Raw genomic sequence first — 20,027 nt, 5'->3', positions numbered from 1 at the left:
TCGCTCAGCTCACATAATTGTAAACATTGTAGGTTTAGTTGATTTCCAACTTATTCCTTCCTACCTCAGTGATCTGCTAACCTCTTATCAAGCTGAAAGGACCTTTTTATATATAAAAATCTTGGGAGTCCTGTCCCGTATAGGTTTGAGCACTCGCCTCGCAAGTGAGAGCACTTGGGTTTGATTCCTGGGCAGGCAAAATGTTAGGCAAGTTGGGCATCTTACTCCACACGCCTCTGCTTACCTAACAGTAAATATTTAGTCAATTGGCAGATCGCTTTTCCAGGGGAAATAATCCCAAATTAATTTGTTCACTCGATCCACGACTGTTTGTGGGACACTGCTGTGCGCAATTGGCTGCCGTGAATTGCCCAGAATATATACAGTCAATTTACTTGACAATGTATTCTGTGAAGTGCTTTGAGTCGTCTCGAAGATGTGATAAGGCGCTATATAAAATGCAAGGATTATAAATGTTCCAGTGAATGAGGGAATTCCCTTGGGTTGAACTGTCTCCAGGCAATATGCCTGGGGCAATAAAGTCATGTGCGTCTACAATAATCTAAGGATTTAAAAACAATTACCAGGCAGCCTGACTCCTCAGTAGGTCTTCAATCCTGTGTTAAACCCCAGCACTTTCACAAATACCAAAACAGTTACTAGTAGTGTTACGTTGAGGTTTTTCTTTGAATTTACAATTGGACCTTTTCTTGATTTTTGTCCTTGATAAAGGTGCGGGATTTTAGTCCTGGAAAAGCAAGACTTTTGCCATTTGGGAACCCAATGTCAGCATGGGTGTACAGTAAGGATAGGTGAGCTATAGCATACAGAGTAAAGTAGGCCTTTTATTCTGCTCCGACAATGTTCCAAAGCCTCAATTTGAGGAGAATGTCTCATACTATATCTCTGTAATTTTCCCACACCATACTTCCTGCGGCCTCTATGAGTGAGATGCAAATTGAGTGCTGAATTAAGGGGAGTTTTGTGTTGTGAGCCCACAAGGAATTCAGTTGAGACTCCTGGATTCATTTCACACAGGAGCTTTTACAGTCCACAGACAGAGGAGACTTTCACCCTAATCTGGGTTGATTTCAAACACCGTTCCCAGAGGTGAAAAGTCAGTGTGCTAAGAGCAAATAGAAGCTCTGCTTCTGTGATTTCTCGGCAGCTAGAAATCGTGATTCCTAAGCAGTGCAAGAATTACCATGTTTGTCAGACTCGTAAATGACAGAAAAGAGATAGAGTACTAAGCTATCTTAACATCTGGTTGATCTGCTTTCATGTAAAAGTCAGAATATTTACACGAGTATTTTAAAAATATATTTTTTAACAATCCCAGGTGCTTGCGTGGTTTTCTTTAGATTTTAATTGTATGGTTTCAGCAATTAGGCTTTTGTCTTTCAGCCTTGGAGAGTGAAATGCTAACTTTTCTGGGAATTCGAAAGAACACAGAGTCGCCCAAGAAAAGCTCAACATCTGAGAAGGAGGCAGATGGATTTATTCTTCTAGGTAGGTCAACTATTGTATTGAAATGTTAGCTCATTTTTTGCAAGCGAATCCTCTGTTATATCTGCTAATGTGTGATATTTCCGTCGACTTCTCTTCCATCTATTACTGGGAGATGCTGCAGCCTCTGAATGGCAAGGCTTATTATTGGGAACTTTGTGCAATACAATTTGAACCTGCCTGCCCTTGCTCACAGAAGCACTGAATTTCCAGGGGTTAGTACTTAGCTTGTTATATTTTAGATTTAAAGATATCAAGGATCCAATTTGGTTGAACTTTGGAAGAACTTTAGAATTAAATGAAGTAAACAGTGGACTACTTCAGTGTTTACTACTTCAGTAGTTTCTTTTAAAACAAATTTGCTTTTTCAATAATAGTAAAGATTTGTAACATTTTATTTAACAAGCAAGCATGGTTCTGTTTTGTTTACAAATTGCACCATTATGTTAATGGCAAGTATTATTCTTCGATTCAGTCAATCGGTGAATCTCATTATTTTCCAACATTTTAAAGATATTGTCGTTTCAAAAAGCTAGTCAACCTGAGAAAGCCAGAACCTGAGCACCACCACCACCACAACAACCTGCATTTATATAGCGTTCTTCACACAAGACTGCGTCCCGGAGTGCTCAGGTTAACTCAAGTCCACATGAGGCCTGTTCTCTATGTGAACCCACAGTCAACTGGGGCCGTTCTCACAGAATCACTCTAAAATAAAAAGGTTTATCATTTCTGAATACTTTACTGTGCTTTCTTTTCCTGTTACCAATTTGTTTCTCTTGTTCTCTTCCTCTTTCTCTTCCTCTCCTTTCTCAGTCTTTTTTTTGTACTGAATTCATTTTAAAATAAAACCTTTTTCCTATCTAATTTACCATATCCTAACTTTTTAAAAACCTTTTATAAAGCCATTTTTAAGTTTGATACACCCACTTGGCTTTTGGAGGTGGGTGCAAGTTATTTTTGAAAGTCATTAGATTGGCTGAGTACACATTTAAATACTGATCCAGACTATAATAACTGAACTCTAGATTTTTGGTTTGCATTGCGATAGTAAGTAAGTGAAATGGCGAAATGCAGCTCTGATTTCAGGGATACTAATTTTTTTGTGTAGTTTCTTTAATGATAAAACAGCTCTTCCTTCCTTTAGCATGGTTTTGTCTATGATACGAAAGCTATGTAACCTGTTAACATTCTGCCCTTGTAGACCTACTTACTTAAGGGCTCACAATTATTTACTTTTAATCTTCTTAGTGGATTTTGCATTGTCTTGCACCACCTTACCAAATTAATTTCGAGATGTTGGATATTCCTTCACAACCTATAGCTATTAATGTCTTTACATACCACCAGTTAGCAAAATGAAACACAAGTAGCAGTTACTAAAAGCACACTACATAATCTAAACACAATGAGCAAGTCCATAATGACTCGGACACCCTCAGTAAGGTCTCTTGATTCAGTGTGAGTCTGAGTTCATTGACAAAAGTTCTTTTCAGAGCATTCCCAAATCAATCTTTGTCATCTTCCTGTTTGAAATTCCTTTCCCTCAAGTATGGTCTGACATGAGGGACAGAATTCTCCCCCGTTGACCTAGAATGGGGGCAGGGGTGGGTGGGGGTTGGAGAGAGAAGAAACACAGAGAACTCCCATCCTGTTCAAACAGCAGTTTTCAAAAACGTGGTTGCTTTGAAGCCCTGCTTTTTAACTCTTACTTAACAAATTAAATACTCAAGGAATTCTTGGAATTGGAGGTCTCCTGGCAACATAAAATCATTCCTGCAATTAGCCATTTACAGACATGAGATATGCCAAAGTTTCCAGACTCCCTAAACATCAATGTTTACTATTGAAGACCAATATAGAAGGTGCCGATACAGAACTTTGCAAGATATGTTCTATATCAGATCTCTGACTACTGACAGACATGAATAATTTATTAAACTGGTTGCTGTTGATGGGTTCAGGATTTTCACATCTTTACAAAAAAGCAAAGGTATCATAGAAAACCACTGGAAAGTGCCTGAGTTGCCAGCTGCTATTTAGAATAAAGGAGACATTTGAAACATTTAACTCAACATTTCCGACTTGTCACACATGAAACAAGCTATTCTGTAGATCAAATAACCAAGAATTTCTGCACAAGTACAAATGAGGAGCGTCATTAACCTGTGGGACAACAACAAGAACAACTTGCACTTATATAGTGCCCTCCACGCAGGGTAGTGTCCCAGAGCGCTTGACAGTGGCAGAGCCTGACTCCGAGTCGGGGGGAGGGGGAACATGGCCGTAAGCACGGTTGAACAGGAAAGTCTTCAGGCAGGACTTGAAAGAGGGGAGCGAGGGGGCAAGGCAGAGGGATTGAGGGAGAGTGTTCCAGAGTTTTGGCGGTGTTGTGGCTGAAAGCGCAACCTCCGATGGTGAGGTGAAGGGTGCGAGGGATGAGCAGGAGGCCGGTGCCAGTCGAGCAGAGGCGTCGGGTGGTGGATTAGGGAGTGAGGAGGTCGGAGAAGTAGGGAGGTACCAGGGAGTGAATGGATTTGAACATGAGTGTGAGGATCTTGAGGTTGATCAGTTTGGTGATGGGGAGCCAGTGGAGCCTGGCCAGAACTGGTGAGGTGGGGGTACGGAGTTTGGTCCGGGTCAGTATGCGGGCAGCAACAACAACAAAATTACATTTATAGAACGCCTTTCACATCGGGAGGACGTCCCAAAGCGCTGGAGTCGCAAAGGCAGAGTTCTGAATGAGCTGGATCTTTTGAATAGTGCAGCTGGGGAGTGCAGTGAGGAGCGCGTTGGAGTAATCCAAGCAGAAGATGCCAACGCTTGAACGAAGGTTTTGACTGCATTTGGGGTAACGTACCATTGGAGGCGGGCAATGTGGCGGAGGTGGAGGAAAGCGGTCCTGGTCAGGGACTGGATAGTTGGGTGTCGAACCGAACGCCTGGATTGCGCACTGATTCGGTGAGTCTGAGGGGAGCCCAGGGAGGTTGAGGAGTTTAGATACACAGGAGTGAAGACGTTGATGGGAGCCAAAGAGCATGGCTTCCGTCTTGAACACATTCAGCTGCAGGAAGTTTATACTCATCCAGGCCTTGATGTCTGCCAGACAAGCTGATAGGACATCAGTGGAACTGGAGTTGGTACTGGAGGAGGCAAAGTAGATTTGTGTGTCATCCGCATACATGTGGAAGTTTACCCCGTGTCTGTGGATGACATTGCCCAGAGGGAGCACGTAGATAAGGAAAAGAAGAGGGCCAAGGATGGAGCCCTGGGATACCCTGCAGGTGACCGGGCGGGGGCGGGAGGAGAAACTATTTGCTGAGATGAAATGGAGGCGGTTGGTTAAGTAGGACTCGAACCTTGCGAGTGCGGTCCCACTAAGGTAGATGATGGAGGAGAGTCAATGGAGGAGGATGGCGTGGTCGACTGTGTCGAACGTGGCTGAGAGATCCAGGAAGACGAGGAGGCAGAGGGAGGCCTGGTCACAGATAGAGTGTAATTTGTGACTTTGCCAAGCGCTGTCTCGGTGCTGTGGGCAGGGCAAAAACCAGACTGCAGGGGCTTGAGGAGGGAGTGGAGGGAGAGGTGTGACCGAAGTTGACCTGCAACAATGCATTCCAGGACTTTGGCAAGGAAGGGTAGGTTGTAGATGGGACGGTAGTGTGTGAGATTAGAGGGATCGAGGGTGGGTTTTTTGAGGGGTGTGATAACAGTGGTTTTCAGGGGGAGAGGAACTGAACCTGAGGAGAGAGACTGGTTGTCCGTGTCTTCTAGCAGAGGGGAGAGAAGGGGCAGTTGAGTGGCCAGCAGCTGGGTAGGAAGGGGATTGAGGCAGCAAGTGGTGAACTTCACCTGGGTGATTGTGGTTGTGAGGGAGGAGGGGGAAATGGGGGCACAGAAGTGTAAGGAAGGGGGACATATAATGGGCAATCTTGGTTTAGGGCATCTATTAAATTACAACCTTGCAACTCATTCCCCAGGGAACATTTATAGATTATTTGCTTTTGATTTCTTGTGTGTAATTCTTAGAAGCCTATTTTCTCCATTCAAGTGCTTATTCCCATAGGAATTCTGTGCTTATCTGTAATCAGTACTGCGTGCAAACTCGACATAACTTGTGCCAGTTGTTAAAGTGAAGTTCTTGTAGCTTGATAACAAATGTTTATTATTACACTTAGCAAAAAACCAAAATGACGAGGGAATGCTGTTACTTTTGCATTGTAGCATGATGTTCCAGTTATCAGAAAGCTGAAATGACTGGAGAATGTAGCTGCATTAATGCCTTTTACATGCTGGACATGTGCAGACTTGGTTTAGGTCTATTGTTATAAATCTAGTGAGGTTTTCCTCTGAGATTTTTTTTAATGCTATTGAATTGTACGATCACATCGCATGAAAGGCTGTTGTGTGCCCTCAGCAGAATATGTTCATCTACTTGTTGATTTCTGCACCAACTATAAGTGGGCATTGCGTTTTTAATCTAGGATGTTTTATAAATTTTACAAAATTGTAATGTTAAACAAGTTATTTAATTTTTTTTCAATCAAATTTCTGAATTTCTGCAATATTCACAATGAGCTCCGAATTATGGCTGCTGCTGTGCGGTATAGTGGTTGGAGACTGAATTACTGCGAGGTGGAAGCAGGCAGTTAGTATCCTCGTCAGCCCATGTTAAAAACAACTATCTTGGTGAGGTTGCAAGAAAGCTTAACTAGTAACTACCCATTAAGTCATCATTCTGACCGCATTAATTATGTGGTTTTTTTATGTCTATATATATATTTATAATATATATACCGTTCTCACCACTTTGGATAACTTGTCACTGAGCCCTTTTTCCTTGGAGTGACTAGTTATCAGGAGGAAGGAATGTGAGCCGTGATGGTTTCAAATGTTTTCACTTGCCCAATCTAATTTCCTTCCCTGTCCAGGAATTATTGGACAAGTTGCGTTTTACCATGTTTCCACTATGTGGAGCACAAGTCCTCCCTTTTCTAAATCACCGTGTAGTGTGTATAAAAGGATGAGTAGTCATTATTTACTGATTTTTTTCACGGAAAAATACCCCCATTTTTGTTGAAAGTCAATGAATAAATCTTTTTTCCTCTGAATTTGATCTAATCCTGAAATAACTGGCGAGTTTCAGTGCTGTACATGCATTGTTTTTATAATAATAATCCTTGAATTTGATATAGCACTTTTCACATCTTCTGGACGTCTCAATGTACTTCACAGAACATACTGTAAAGTGGATTGACCGTATATTTGTGGCATTCAATTCTGCACAGCAGCGACCCACGAAAGTCATGAATTGAAGTGACTAACTTATTATTTTTTTTGTTGAGGGATTATTATCAAGCGTGTGGAGTAGGGAAACATTTGGGGAATGTGACTACTCACCGCATTGAATCCATTATTCATGTACGCCTTTGATTCAGCCGATTGTGTGTTCGAGACCCGCATTAGGACTTGGAACTTGTTTCGTCTGTGCTGATACTAAAATGAGGTGCTGGGGGTTGCTGCATTGTTGGTGGTGCCGTTCTTCAGATAAGATGTTAAACTGAAATCCCATCCACCTGGATCTTAGTGATCCCATAGCACTATTGAAAAGGAGAAGGTGGTTTTCCCCTAATGTCCCCCTATATAAAATTGATCACTCAACTTGATGGCTGTCTGGGTGGGTTGTTTCTGTGCACAAATTTGGCTGCTGCATTCATCTACGAAGATCAGAGGCTCTCCCCCTTCATGCTGTATCATTATAGTGTATCCTGTGAAGCACTTTAAAATATCTTGTGTGAATTAGGTGCTATATCAAATGTAAGGATTGCATTTATTGTAATCTATGAGTTGGCAAAATGTGGTACTTCAGAGCCAATATAAACTGCTAGAATCACATTTTAGTCAGCACAGTAGCAATTTGTATTTTGTGTAATACAGTGAAACTGATAACTTGCCACGGGATAAGTTGTCAACCCCAGATAACAACAACAACAAGATTACATTTGTACAGCGACTTTCAAGTCAGGCGGACGTCCCAAGGCGCTGGTAACTCGCCACTCACTCAATATCCCAGCTATCTCCCATAAGCAATGTTAATTTGTTAATTTAAAATGTTAATTTTGATTCTCTGATAACTGGATGCCCTAGATATCTCATAATTTGTCAGGTTTTAAGACAGTGTTTCCATGTAAAATACCTCTGATAACTAGTCAAATCTGCAATTGCAACAAAGTATAAATGCTGAGGATTACATTTAATGATAAGATTATTTTGTGTCAGTGGTCAATTTTGCTATTCATTGTGTTATCAGCTTGCTTGCAGTTTATGTATCAGTACACTTAATGTATACCAATTATTGTAACAGTATCATATATGCGTCTCTGTTATTCAGTTTCTTGCATTCGTGTATTTGCTAAATGTCTTAATAACTTATGCAAGCATTTTGAATACAGAAATGTAAAGAACCTTCTTTCCTGCTGTGATTCAAGTACCCACACGGGTGTTTGATCGGGGAATAACAATATGTAATTTTATATTAATTTAAGTATCTAATACCATTGTATTGTTTTTTAAAATCAGTGTCTAATACAAGTGTATATGCATATTGCATGATGTTTATGTATAAGAGACCATGCTATTATTAAATAAAGTACTGCTACAGGGAAGCCCATATACAGTATGACTAACTTCAATGATACTTTGGATAACTCAGCAACTCTGATAAGTCGTCATTTGAGCTATTTCAAGTGATAAGTAATCAGAGTTTCACTGTATTGATTTATCAGCCCTGTTTGCTTCCTGAACAATTGGTGTGGATAATCAGCTTTCTATTGTACCAATAATTGGGTTCATCAATAAAAGACTGTTTGATTAGTATTTGGATTTTTTTGTTACTGATGTGCCAATATAAATCCTGAAGTTATTTCACTGAATTTACTCTGCTTTTTTTTCAAATTTCCCCCATTTACTTCTGTTTTTTGATCCAACATTTCTCCCCTGAGAGGAAAGAAACAAAATACCGAGGGTTTTGTTTTGTCGATTTAAAAAAAACTGTCTTTAATAGATCTTAAGTATCTGAACATAACTCCAAAGTTTTAGACATTTTCTAGAATTGTGTAACTAGTAGTACAAGGATTTTTCAGGTGCATGGTCTATATGTACAGTAGCAACATACGCCACTAGAATTACAGTTAAAAATCCAGTAGAATCACCAAGTTGCAGTTATAGGAAACCATTTGGCTTGTGGTTTTCTCCCTCATAATAACCTCTTTCAAAAAATGCCCTTTAGAAATATAAACTCAAAGTTCATATTACCATTATTTATGTATTTTTAAATACTTCAGCTTCTCCATTATGTAACTTGATATTGATAGTATATTCTCACATTTTCAGCCTGGTTGAAATCCTGCACTATGGACTTTGTTGCTTCATCTAATTTTTAAAATGTTTTAATTAATATAAAGTTAATTTGTTGAAGTGTTGGCTATGTTTGAGTAATTATTTCTTGGTTCTGCAAAATAAACAGCATTTCCGTTTGTGTATATCATACTCACTAGGCTTCTAATCCATTTTATCCCCATCCTACCTCTCTGACCTCCTATCCCCCTACCTACCTGTCCGTACCCTCCGTTCCTCTGGCTCCGGTCTGCTCCACGTCCCCCGCCCCAACCGCCCTACCATCGGTGGTCGGGCCTTCAGCCTCTCAGCCCCGAGGCTCTGGAACTCCATCCCCCAGTGCCTTCGCCGCCTCCTCCCTTTCCTCCTTCAAGGCCGGTCTCAAGACCTTTCTCTTTGACCGTGCCTTCAGCTCCCCTCTCGACTCTCTTCCCCCTCCTCGCTCCCTCCCTTTCCTCCCCTCACCCTGACCATTTCCCCCCTCCTCGCTCCCTCCCTTCCCTCCCCTCACCCTGACCATTTCCCCCCTGCTCGGGTCATGACCCAACTGTACAGCGCCTTGGGACGTCCTCCCGACGTGAAAGGCGCTCTATAAATGGAATCTTGTTGTTGTTGTATCTGGGTTTGGTCAAAACATATGATAGATGACTATGACTAGTAGAGGTTTATTAATTTCTGTTTTTTTATTGCATAAAAGTCGTTGAAAACATTTTTGAAATTAAAGTTGGATGTATTAAATATTTCTGTCTGGTAATCCTTAGAAGCAAGGATTCTATTTTGTTTTAAGACCCCCAGTATCACCAGTAAACATATATTGAATTGTAACTCAAAATCAATTGATAATTTTTAAGCTTTGGAATGTCACAATATTACAATATTTAAGGCTCCCTGCTAGACTATCAGTGCCATTTTTAAACTAGAGAAATTACCTTTTTGTAAGACTGAAGATGAAGTAGTACAAAAACTGAGTAGTTTTAAATACATTGCAGGATTTTTAATAGCATTCTGAAAAACAAGGGTGTATATCTGCTCATCTGGAAAGTCTTTAAATTACATTGTGCCATGTCATGATATTTGTCTTAGAAATATACAGATCTAAAAGAGAATTTAGGGGAAAATACTTCATGGAGAGGGTAGTGATATTGTGGAACTTGCTGCCTGAAATGCTGGTTGGATCAGATAGTGTAGATGCATTCAAGAGGAAGCAAGACTTTCACATGATGGAGAGGGGAAAGAAGGGCATTGGAGATAGTAAGGAGTAGGTGGAGATTTGTGTGGAATATAAATATTACTATACTTTGCATTACTACCACAGGCTGGTTGGGTCCAACGACTTGTTTCTGTACTGTACGTTCTTTGTAAATCTTTGTAGATATCCGCACAGACCAGTCCAAAAGCCGGTGCTCACAAATTCAAGTCACATAGAATGTTACTGCACAAATGAGTCATTCAGCCCAAAGAAAATGTGGTTTCCAACAGTTTTTAACCTTTTAGGGGTTGAGGATTGCACATATTGTATGTCACAGACCATTCAATTTTGTAAACTGCTGGATTTGTTTGGGATATTTGGTACACATCACTTTTGCAACCAAATTGCATTTGTCTAGCATTTCTGTCATTTCTTTGAAAAAGTCCAATTGAATTGCTGATTTCCTCCCACAAACTGCATTGGCTCCCACCTACTTATAGCAGAATTGTATAGTAATCTTTTGTGAAGAGTAAATTAATATTATTACTAATACAAGCAGTTGTGGAATAAATTAGACAATGGGGCAATTTGTTATCTACTGTCCATCAAAACATTTATACCGTGGCCATTTAATGACTTGCTGTATGAAGCCATGTTCATACTGTAGAAAGCGAAAGGGGGTCAGATTAAATTGTGGACAAATGCACAACCATTCTCTGTTTTCTCTACTTAATCATTTCACCCACAAAATATATAGTCAATTCACTTTACAGTATGTTCTGTGAAGTACTTTGAGATGTCTCGAAGACATGATAAGGCGCTATCTCAAATGATTATTATTATTAATCACTACACAGTGTCCATCAAAATTATCAGGTAGCTTTCAAGCATATCTCAGCTGCCCTTCCATATCAGGTTAAACTTGAACTTGGCCAGGGTCTGTTAAATGGCCATTTTCCAAAGAATCATTGCTTTTTCGTACAATACTATTTCTTTGTAATGTGGTAGCAATGCCCTGAGCTGTTATTCTCTTTTTATAGCCTTTTTAAGGAAACAGCTTTATGACCCTCGTACAATGCAACCTTCTTATTCATTAAGTTGTGTTTCGCCCACAAAATATAGTCAGTTCACTTTACAGTATATTATGTGAAATGCTTTGAGATGTCTCGACGATGTGATAAGGCGCTATATCAAATGCAAGGATTATTATGAGCTAAGAATTCCATTACCATATTTGATTTTCTTTGATTATCACTTACTCTTTTATTTGTGCTACCAGCAAAAGGTTTTGTATCATTATGGTAAATTTCCATTTTTAGACCTCCTTACACAGAAGTGCCAAATTCTGAGGGTCAGGAGGCCCATTTATTGCCAAGTTATTTCCATACAGTCCCATTGCTTGGGAACTTATTTCCCCTACAGAAAGTGTCGAGATTTGCATAAGCCCATGTGATGATTAAAACAATTGCAGCATCTGTACTACAAGACAATTTAAAGGGGTCAGTGCACTCTTGTGACTTAAGGTTGTAGCTATATAGCAACAAGGTAGGCTGACGTTCCAGTACACTCCAAGGGGAGTGCTGCATTGTTGGAGGTACCTTCATTCAGATAAACCGTTAAACTGAGGTCCTGTCTGCCTGTTCAAGTACATATAATGTTCAAGTACATATTAAAGATAATAATAATCCTTGCATTTGATATAACGCTTTTCACGTCTTCTATGCGTATCAAAGCGCTTCGCAGAATATACTGTATATTTGTGGGCGAAATGTGGCAGCCAATTGCGCACAACAGTGTCCCACAAACTGGTGGATTGAAGTGACCAATTTATTATTGTTGTTTTGTCTTGAGGGATTATTATCAGGCGTGTGGAGTAAGGAAATTTGCCCATGGTTTCACCCTGCCAGCAAATGAACCCAGGTCTCTCGCTTGCGAAGCAAGTGCTCTAACCACTGAGCTACAAGATCCCATGGCATTCTTTGAAAAGAGAAGGTAGCATTACCCTGGGCAACAATCCCTCAGTTAAAATTGGCCATTTACTAATGGGGCATTGCTCTGCACAAATTGGCTGCCTTGTTTGCTTAAAAAATTCAACCGTTGCACTCCACAGTAAATCCTTTGAAGCGCTTTGAAACATCTTTCTGATGTGAAAGGTGCTGTATTGAATAACAAACTTCAAAAATACTAATAGGTCCACTTTGTTATGTGTACTGTGCTTACAAACTGCTATAGAGTAATGCAACTCACATTTCCTCTTGGTTATATCAGCAGAATCATAAACTTCAAAAGTTCCCAATCTTTGCCCTTTGATGCAAAAAATAGGATTTAGCTCCTCTGATTTCTTCATTAAAAATGTAATTTTAAAAATTTACATTGGAATTTAATCTGTGGTATTGCATATTGCTGTCATATACATTTCACATATAGAATATTGCTTTTCAAGAAATTCCCAGTGTAAATTGAAGGGACATAAAAGGAAATATTGTTATCTCATCAAGTCTGCTCATCATATAATACAATCCATTCTAACATGAGTTTCACCCAAATCATCAATCTGAGCATAGCTTCTGCAACATTTTTGTCTGTTGGCCAAAAATAATCAAGAAAGCTTCCAGAATACCTATCTAATCTTTCATCCTTCATTATATATCCCAGAGCAAAATTATAGAACCCAGACCAAACATAAATAAATACTGGAATAAATATTGGAATTCGCTAAGCAAGCACACAAATGAAATGAGATGTGATCTTGTAGACATTTATACAGTCATATGCAGAGGATTAAATAATATCAATTCCATTTGAAGCATCAGCCCTTTGAATCACTTCTATAATTTTTTATGGCGCTTTTGGTATTAAGAGGGAAAAAATGCACAGTCCTTGATTGGTTTTGAGTGTGCGACTCCACACCACCCGCCCCACCTCCCATTCCACGCCACCATTGTTTGTGCGTGATGTTGATGCCTGTAAGAACTTTGCAATACCAAAAGTGCCACAAAAAATTAATATCAACTGGAATTGTGGCTATTTTGCACACAGCAAGGTCATAGCTACGAGCCACCGTTTTTGTTTCTGAGCAGTGACGAGGAGTTCAGATGTAGGGCAGCGGAGAAGGAGTGGAGGGAGATTTTTTTCCAGGGGTGGCGGGAGATGTAGGTGGCTTGGAGAGGGATAATAATAATAATCCTTGCATTTGATATAGCGCTTTTCACGTCGGGAGGACGTCCCAAAGCGCTTCACAGAATATACTGTAAAGTGAATTGACTGTATATTTGTGGGCGAACGTGGCAGCCAATTGCGCACAGCAATGTCCCACAAACAGGCGTAGATTGAAAATGACCAATTTATTATTGTTTTTGGTTTTGGAGGGATTATTATTAGGTGTGTGGGGTAAGGAAACTTGCCCAAGGTTTCGCCCTGTGCCTAGAATTGAACTCAGGTCTCTCACTTGCAAAGCGAGTGCTCTAACCACTGAGCTACAGGACTCCACTGATGGAGGAGTTGAGGGAGATGAAGTAGTCCTTTCAGACCTCATTGATTTTGAAAAAACACTCTGTAGATGGTGGTACAAATATAGTGGAGCCTTGTTATAACATAGTGTTTGGAAGGTGTGATAGGAGTTGGTAATGCTGCTGTCCAGTTCCTGCACTAACAGTAAAATGGCTGATTTGCTGTTCGTTGGGTCACCGCTAACATCATTTCCTTTTTACTGCACAGGAAGGGATGTCATCTCAGAAAGCTAAAATGACCAACTTCCGGGTTATTAGATTACTACTGATGTCACATCTTCTTTTGCACATGTGAAGCACGCAGGAAATGGCATGAAACATCCTGCAATTTAGTTGGTTGATAAGGTCAACATTCAGAGATGATAATCCTTGTGTTTGAAATAACACCTTTCATGTAAGGAGGATGTCTTCAGCGCTTCACAGAATTTACTGTGAAGTATAGTGATTGTTTATGTTGTAGGTAATGCTTTGCATGAAACCATTGAAAATTAGTCCACAGGCACGACTATTGCAGCATAGCTTGAATTATCACAAACCATATATCTGTAATGTGCATTTAATGATCATCTGAATTAAAATGAATATACAGTTTTTAAGGTATTAAATTTGCAAGTATGTCTAAAATGGCATTTTAACTAATACATTTGTCACTCCTAGACTTAGTGTGACATAATGATTTATATGCTAGACTTCACATTAAGTGGTTAATTTGTGGGAGTAATCCATTGATTCACTGAGAAGAGTCCTTTATAGTGCAAATTATACATGATCTATTAGAAGGAATAGGTTTGATAACTGAAATTTATTTTCTTGTTTCGTACCTTATGTTCTTGTATTTGATAGACAAAAACAATGACTTTCTGTCACTCAAGTGATTTTAATATTTATCTCTTAGTCTCCACTGCTATATTTAAGAATACCCTAGTCCTCACATCCATTTCTGCCCAAGTGCCTCTGCCTTACCAAAACAACATTGTAGCTGAACACTGAAGCATGTTTTATTAACTGCCAGGCTGAACGTATTCTAAACCATACACTGTAGGCTTCTGGTAGTAAGCCTGAAGCCACTGCATACTGCATTACCTGGCATATTTTGTAGGTTCCTTATTTATATTTGAATACTATTTTGCTGATTCCATGGGTGTTAAAAGTTCAAATTATGGGTAATTATGCCAATCCGTAAACACATGCAAATCAGTAACCTGCTGCAATAAATCTGAAACCCAGAATCCAATTTTATTTCAATGCAGGTCTGGTTAAGACATGCAGTATATAATGGGTGTAATGCATCATAGACTTCCTCAAGATGAATGCCTAAGGAACTAAAAGCACAGATTCAATTTCAGCGTTATTAATTTGCCAATCTATATGCAAAAGTTCCTATATATTTATGTTCAGATCATACATTTTGTTCTTCAGTGACATTCATTTGCAGCAGTCGACAGAAATATGCCAGCCAATGCTTCTCCAGTAGCAATAAATAATATTATAATAATAATCCTTGCATTTGATATAGCGCTTTTCACGTCTAGACATCTCAAAGCGCTTTGCAATATTTACTGTAAAGTGAATTGACTGTATATTTGTGGGCGAAACGCGGCAGCCAATTGCGCACAGCAGTGTCCCACAGGCAGTCGTGAATTGAAGTGACCAATTTCTTATTTTTTTTCTTGAAGGATTATTATCAAGCATTTGGAGTAAGGAAACTTGCCCAAGGTTTTGCCCTGCAGGGAATCGAACCCAGGTCTCTCGCTTGCAAGGCGAGTGCTCTAACCACTGAACTACAGGACTCCTCCCAAATACATGGGAATGGAGGGATAACCTGATCATTTACTGATGGTTTCCTCTGCAGCAATGATAGGAATGTAAAATATATTCCAATGCATGTTGGTGCAGTTGTATGTGCCTGGCATTTTACTGTGCACCTTAACGATAAAATGACTCATTAGCGACGATATCAGTAAACCCATGAGATATTTCAACTAAATATATTTCAATGACAAAATGTAGCAAAATTAGTATTGCATTAATTGAGTTGTATTGCTGCAGAGGAAACCATCTTTTACAACTGTAAAATTTTATAATCGTGTGTTTGAGAAAGAGTAGAGGGAGGAAATGGTTTAATTTTTTTAAAATTCAGGAATTGATTGGACTGGTGACTAACTTATAATGATCTTCCCTAAGGGATGTTTACAGAATCTTTCGGTAGGTAACTGAATGCAAGCAGATACAATTCCAATGGAGACACGATATCTCATGTTATTGAGTTATTTCTATGAGATAGCTTCACAGACCAGAAAACTTCACTGACGCCAATTCATACAAATCTATCATAGAATTCTAAGGTGAAACTCCTGATTCTCTTATAGATAATTGCACTATTGAGTTTGGCCAGTAAATGGGAATGGAGGTATAACCTGATCATTTACTGATGGTTTTCTCTGCAGCAATATAAAAGATATTCCACCGGCTGTTTGACAAATCTGTTTAGAGATGACAACAAAGAGTACACAGATACAAAAAAAGAGTACCTGATTTTGGTACAACTATTCATAGTTTTACAAAATTGCTTAGCTGTGTCATTCTAAATGACTAAAGTTGAGTTGGTATCCAAATAGTGGAGTTTACACTTAATTTGCAAAGGATGAGAAGATTGATATTTAAAAATTATATATTTGAATAGCTTCTTGATAAATATGATTACAGATCAAATCCTTCCTTTCCATTGACATAAATCAATAAAATAGCTTCCAAGTGTGATTGAAACAGACAATTCTACTGAAGATGAAATCAAGAATTCTGGCTGGAAAAATAAAGGATAACCCAATTAAACTTTTTAAACTTACCAATCAATGCATTTTCACCCATGCAGATACACTCAAATTTCTTGTTATGCAAGGAATAGAGATCAAAATGAGACAATTGCAGTGAGCACAGAGCAAGACGGTAGCTGGGTTCTGTTTATATTCTGTAAGCTTTTTCACTTCATGTTTTTTTTTAAATGCGACATTCATAGGCACAGAGGATTGAAACTGGATCTCTATACAGTAACTCTTGTGAAGCAACTGAAACATCCTCCCAATATGAAGGGTGTTGTATCAAATGCAATGATTATTATTTCAATGGTTTCAACTGGCGGACATATTGCTCAGTAGGTAAAGTTGTATGTCAGATGTGGGCAGGAAGATGGTGCCAATCATCTCATTTCATGCTGAGCTGTGCTGCTCACCATGAATCTGTTCCTGATACCTGCTCTCTGCCTAGTGAGAGCTCAGACCTGTGCTTATTGATGTCAAATGACCATTCAGTGACTATCCTCAGGAGGCAGGGGAGGGAGAGGTAAATGGAGGGGTCTTCTTGGAGCTGAATTGGCTCCAAGGTGACTTGCTTGCATAAGAATTGTGGAATTGAATCAACCCTCTGAGGTGGATTCTGCAGCCCAGTTCCAGAGGTAGACATGTTTGTAGTACCCAAAAGCTCTGCTGTTGTCCGATCAGGCAGCCAGGATTGCCAGCAACAACAACAACAGATTACACTTGTATAGCGCTCTTCATGTTGGAAAGTCAGGGGTATTTGGACCCGAGCTGGGAGTTGGGATCAGGCGGGGTGGGCGCAGGAGGAGTGGGAGTTGGAGGGTGGCCGAAGGCACGGTCAAAGAGAAAGTCTTCAGACGGGAATTAAAGGAGGCAAGAGAGGGGATGAGGCGAGGGATTGTGGGATAGAGTTCCAAAGTGTGGGGGCAGAGATGCTGAATGCCTGACTGCCAATGGTCTTGGAGCAGGACTTGGAGAGGGCAGAACAGGGCAGGAATTCTTCCACTTGATTCTTGTTAACCCTGCAATCCAAAACTCTAATAACTATTGTGGTCCTAGCTGGACAAGCAGTGGGAACCGTGTCAGACAGTGACAAGCTCTAAATAACAAGCTTGCAGTATTAGGGTAAACTCCAAGTGTACTCCAACTCACATTCTGGAGTCCCCTAGAATTTCTGGGGTCTCTCACGAATTTGAACCAAATTCTCCATAGAATTAGATAAGCAGGATGAGTGCAAATTCCATTCCTGACACAGGGAAATTTCCATTGTAATATATATATGGAACTTTGTAGCTTTAGTGGTTAGAGCCCTTGCCTCGCAAGGAAGTGGACGTGGGTTTAATTCCCGGGCAGGACGGAATGCTGGATAAGTTCCTTACTCCACACCCTTACTTACTTCACCAAGCAGTAAGTAGGAACCCGGTGGTTAGTCAATTTGTGGTTTGATTTTCTAGTGATAATAATCCCTTCAAAAAAATAATAATAATTTGGTCACTCAATCCATGTATGTGGGACAGTGCTGTGTGCAATTGGCTGCAGCTTTTCGCCCACAAAATATACAGTCAGTTCACTTTAAAGTATATTCTGTGAAGTGCTTTGAGACGTGATGTGATAAGGCGCTATATCAAATGCAAGGATTAGTATTACTAATATTATTAACTCTGTCTTAAACATGATAGTAGGTTTCCACATGTCGGATAACACCTTTCACACGAGGATGTTGTCACTAAGTGCTTTACACAGCTTGCTCCAGAGAGTGCGTGCACGCATGTGTGTAAAGATGACCAAAAGTGCAATTGAAGAGATAAATCAAGACTGGTTTTAAAAATGCGGACGGATGAGTGAGGTGCGGAGGGACTCTGAATGGTCCCAGAGATTGGGGGCAGAAAGGCTGAAAGCTTGCCATTATCATTGGGAAGGATCAGGCAATGGACATGACGCAGGCCAATGTTCGCTGAGTGGAGATAGTGTCCAGCTTGTTAGAGTTTCAACAGGAGGAGGTAGAGAGCCAATAATGAAGTAGTCATGCAAGTGCACAGAGAAGAACTGGTTCAGTGAGCAAATTACTTTTCTTCATTCTAGGTTTTGAAAAATATTTTTCCCAGTGTGTTGCCTATGTGCAAATGACTGCCGTGTTTACCCACTGATACTCACTGCATTGCATAATAATTACCTATGAAGTTTTTCTACATAAGGTACTATAAAATGCAAGCTGTTTCTTTTTGCTTTTTCAACTATGGAAAGAATTTAATTTTCAGTAGATCCTTGATCATTTCAATAGACAGCAAAATACCAGTATTTGCAAAGGATTAAACAGGATGCAAAAAAAATGTTTAATGCTTCACATGCAGAATTAATTACATTAACTAATTTGTATTCTAATTCTCTAGCAGCTGTTATTTTTTAAAAATACATATTTTATAAATTCAAAATACAAGACTTAATTACTTTTACAGGCTCACACACATATTATGTATTGTACCACGTCAGTTAAAGGAGGCTGTGGCAGTTATAGTTGGTCATGGTAATAAATAAAGGCTCTAAGCTAGTACAAAGCCATAAAAATATAAAGCATTATGTAAAGCACCTTATAACAGGGAGATTCACTGGGTGCAGCATCAAGATGAATTTCAATGTACACTCGTCAGAGTTTGCTGCTTCAGTAGCTGAGTTGCCAGTTTATGTTGCACATAAAACAATGACAGTCAAATGAAACAAGAAATGTATATAGCTCATTTTGAAGAGTAAACATTTATTTGCACATTATAGATACATTTATAAAACACCCTTTTTTAATACCGCAATCAAATTTATGAACTCCATTAGTGAATTTTAAATACAAATGATGATTAGATTTTATTTTATAATGAATGACCAATTCAAGCATACTTAGTATACTGTGAAGCACTTGGTATAACTTCAATGAAACACATTTTAGAAACTAATTTCATTGATGACATTTTACTCTGTGCAAGAGCCATTTGGCTTCTATTTCTGCTGCACATCCTTGACATACGCATTGTGCCACATTTGTTGTCAGATTAGTTAACACCTTTTGTTTCTTTTATGGATGTACAAAGAATCCGTGGGGTCTTAGATTTGCCTACAAATGCAGTCACTAAACTTCATGGTAAAATCCTCCAAAGTTCTTTGAGATGACTTGATGATGTAAAAAGATGCTATACCAAATGCAAGGTTTATTATATATTTATTTGTGTAATATACACATTCAAAACTGTATTTATGCATGGACTCTCAAATGAAGAGTGACATTCCCAATTGCTATTGCATATGCATCTATTTTATTCCATCAGTTCAGGAATTTTCTAGCTGTTGACCTCTTCCACTGGGCTGCTGGGGTCTGCATTCACACTTGCACCGTGTCCAGGCTTGACTCTTCCACCTCTCTGCTCAGCGATCACTTTGCCTGCTTCAGGTTCCTTGCCCTATCACCCCAGCTTTGTCGAGTGAGCTTTTTAGCCAATAGTCTCAATAGTTACTGTGTAAACCATTGTGTGACGGCCTCTTGACATTGTATAAATAGAAGTTGTATTGTACTACTCATAAACCAGCAATATTGGTTCCTCTACCCTACTTTTACCTATTTCTGCCGCT

At 39.5% G+C, this 20,027-nt stretch overlaps 1 protein-coding gene across 1 annotated transcript in view; it reads left to right on the top strand.

Annotated features, from left to right (window-relative positions):
- The first annotated feature begins 736 nt into the window (after positions 1–736).
- Positions 737–20,027, top strand: part of umad1 (UBAP1-MVB12-associated (UMA) domain containing 1) — a 56,924-nt gene continuing 37,633 nt past the window's right edge. The window contains exons 1-2 of the mRNA XM_042332332.1: positions 737–812; positions 1,405–1,509. Of these exons, the coding sequence (XP_042188266.1) occupies positions 1,419–1,509 (91 nt within the window). The 5' untranslated portion in view covers positions 737–812; positions 1,405–1,418. The remainder of the gene's footprint in view (positions 813–1,404; positions 1,510–20,027) is intronic.

Source organism: Callorhinchus milii, unplaced genomic scaffold (assembly GCF_018977255.1).
Source record: "Callorhinchus milii isolate IMCB2004 unplaced genomic scaffold, IMCB_Cmil_1.0 Scaffold2, whole genome shotgun sequence".
NCBI lineage: Eukaryota > Metazoa > Chordata > Chondrichthyes > Chimaeriformes > Callorhinchidae > Callorhinchus > Callorhinchus milii.
Note: the sequence above shows the minus strand (reverse complement) of the source record. Positions and strands in the feature narration are given on the sequence as shown.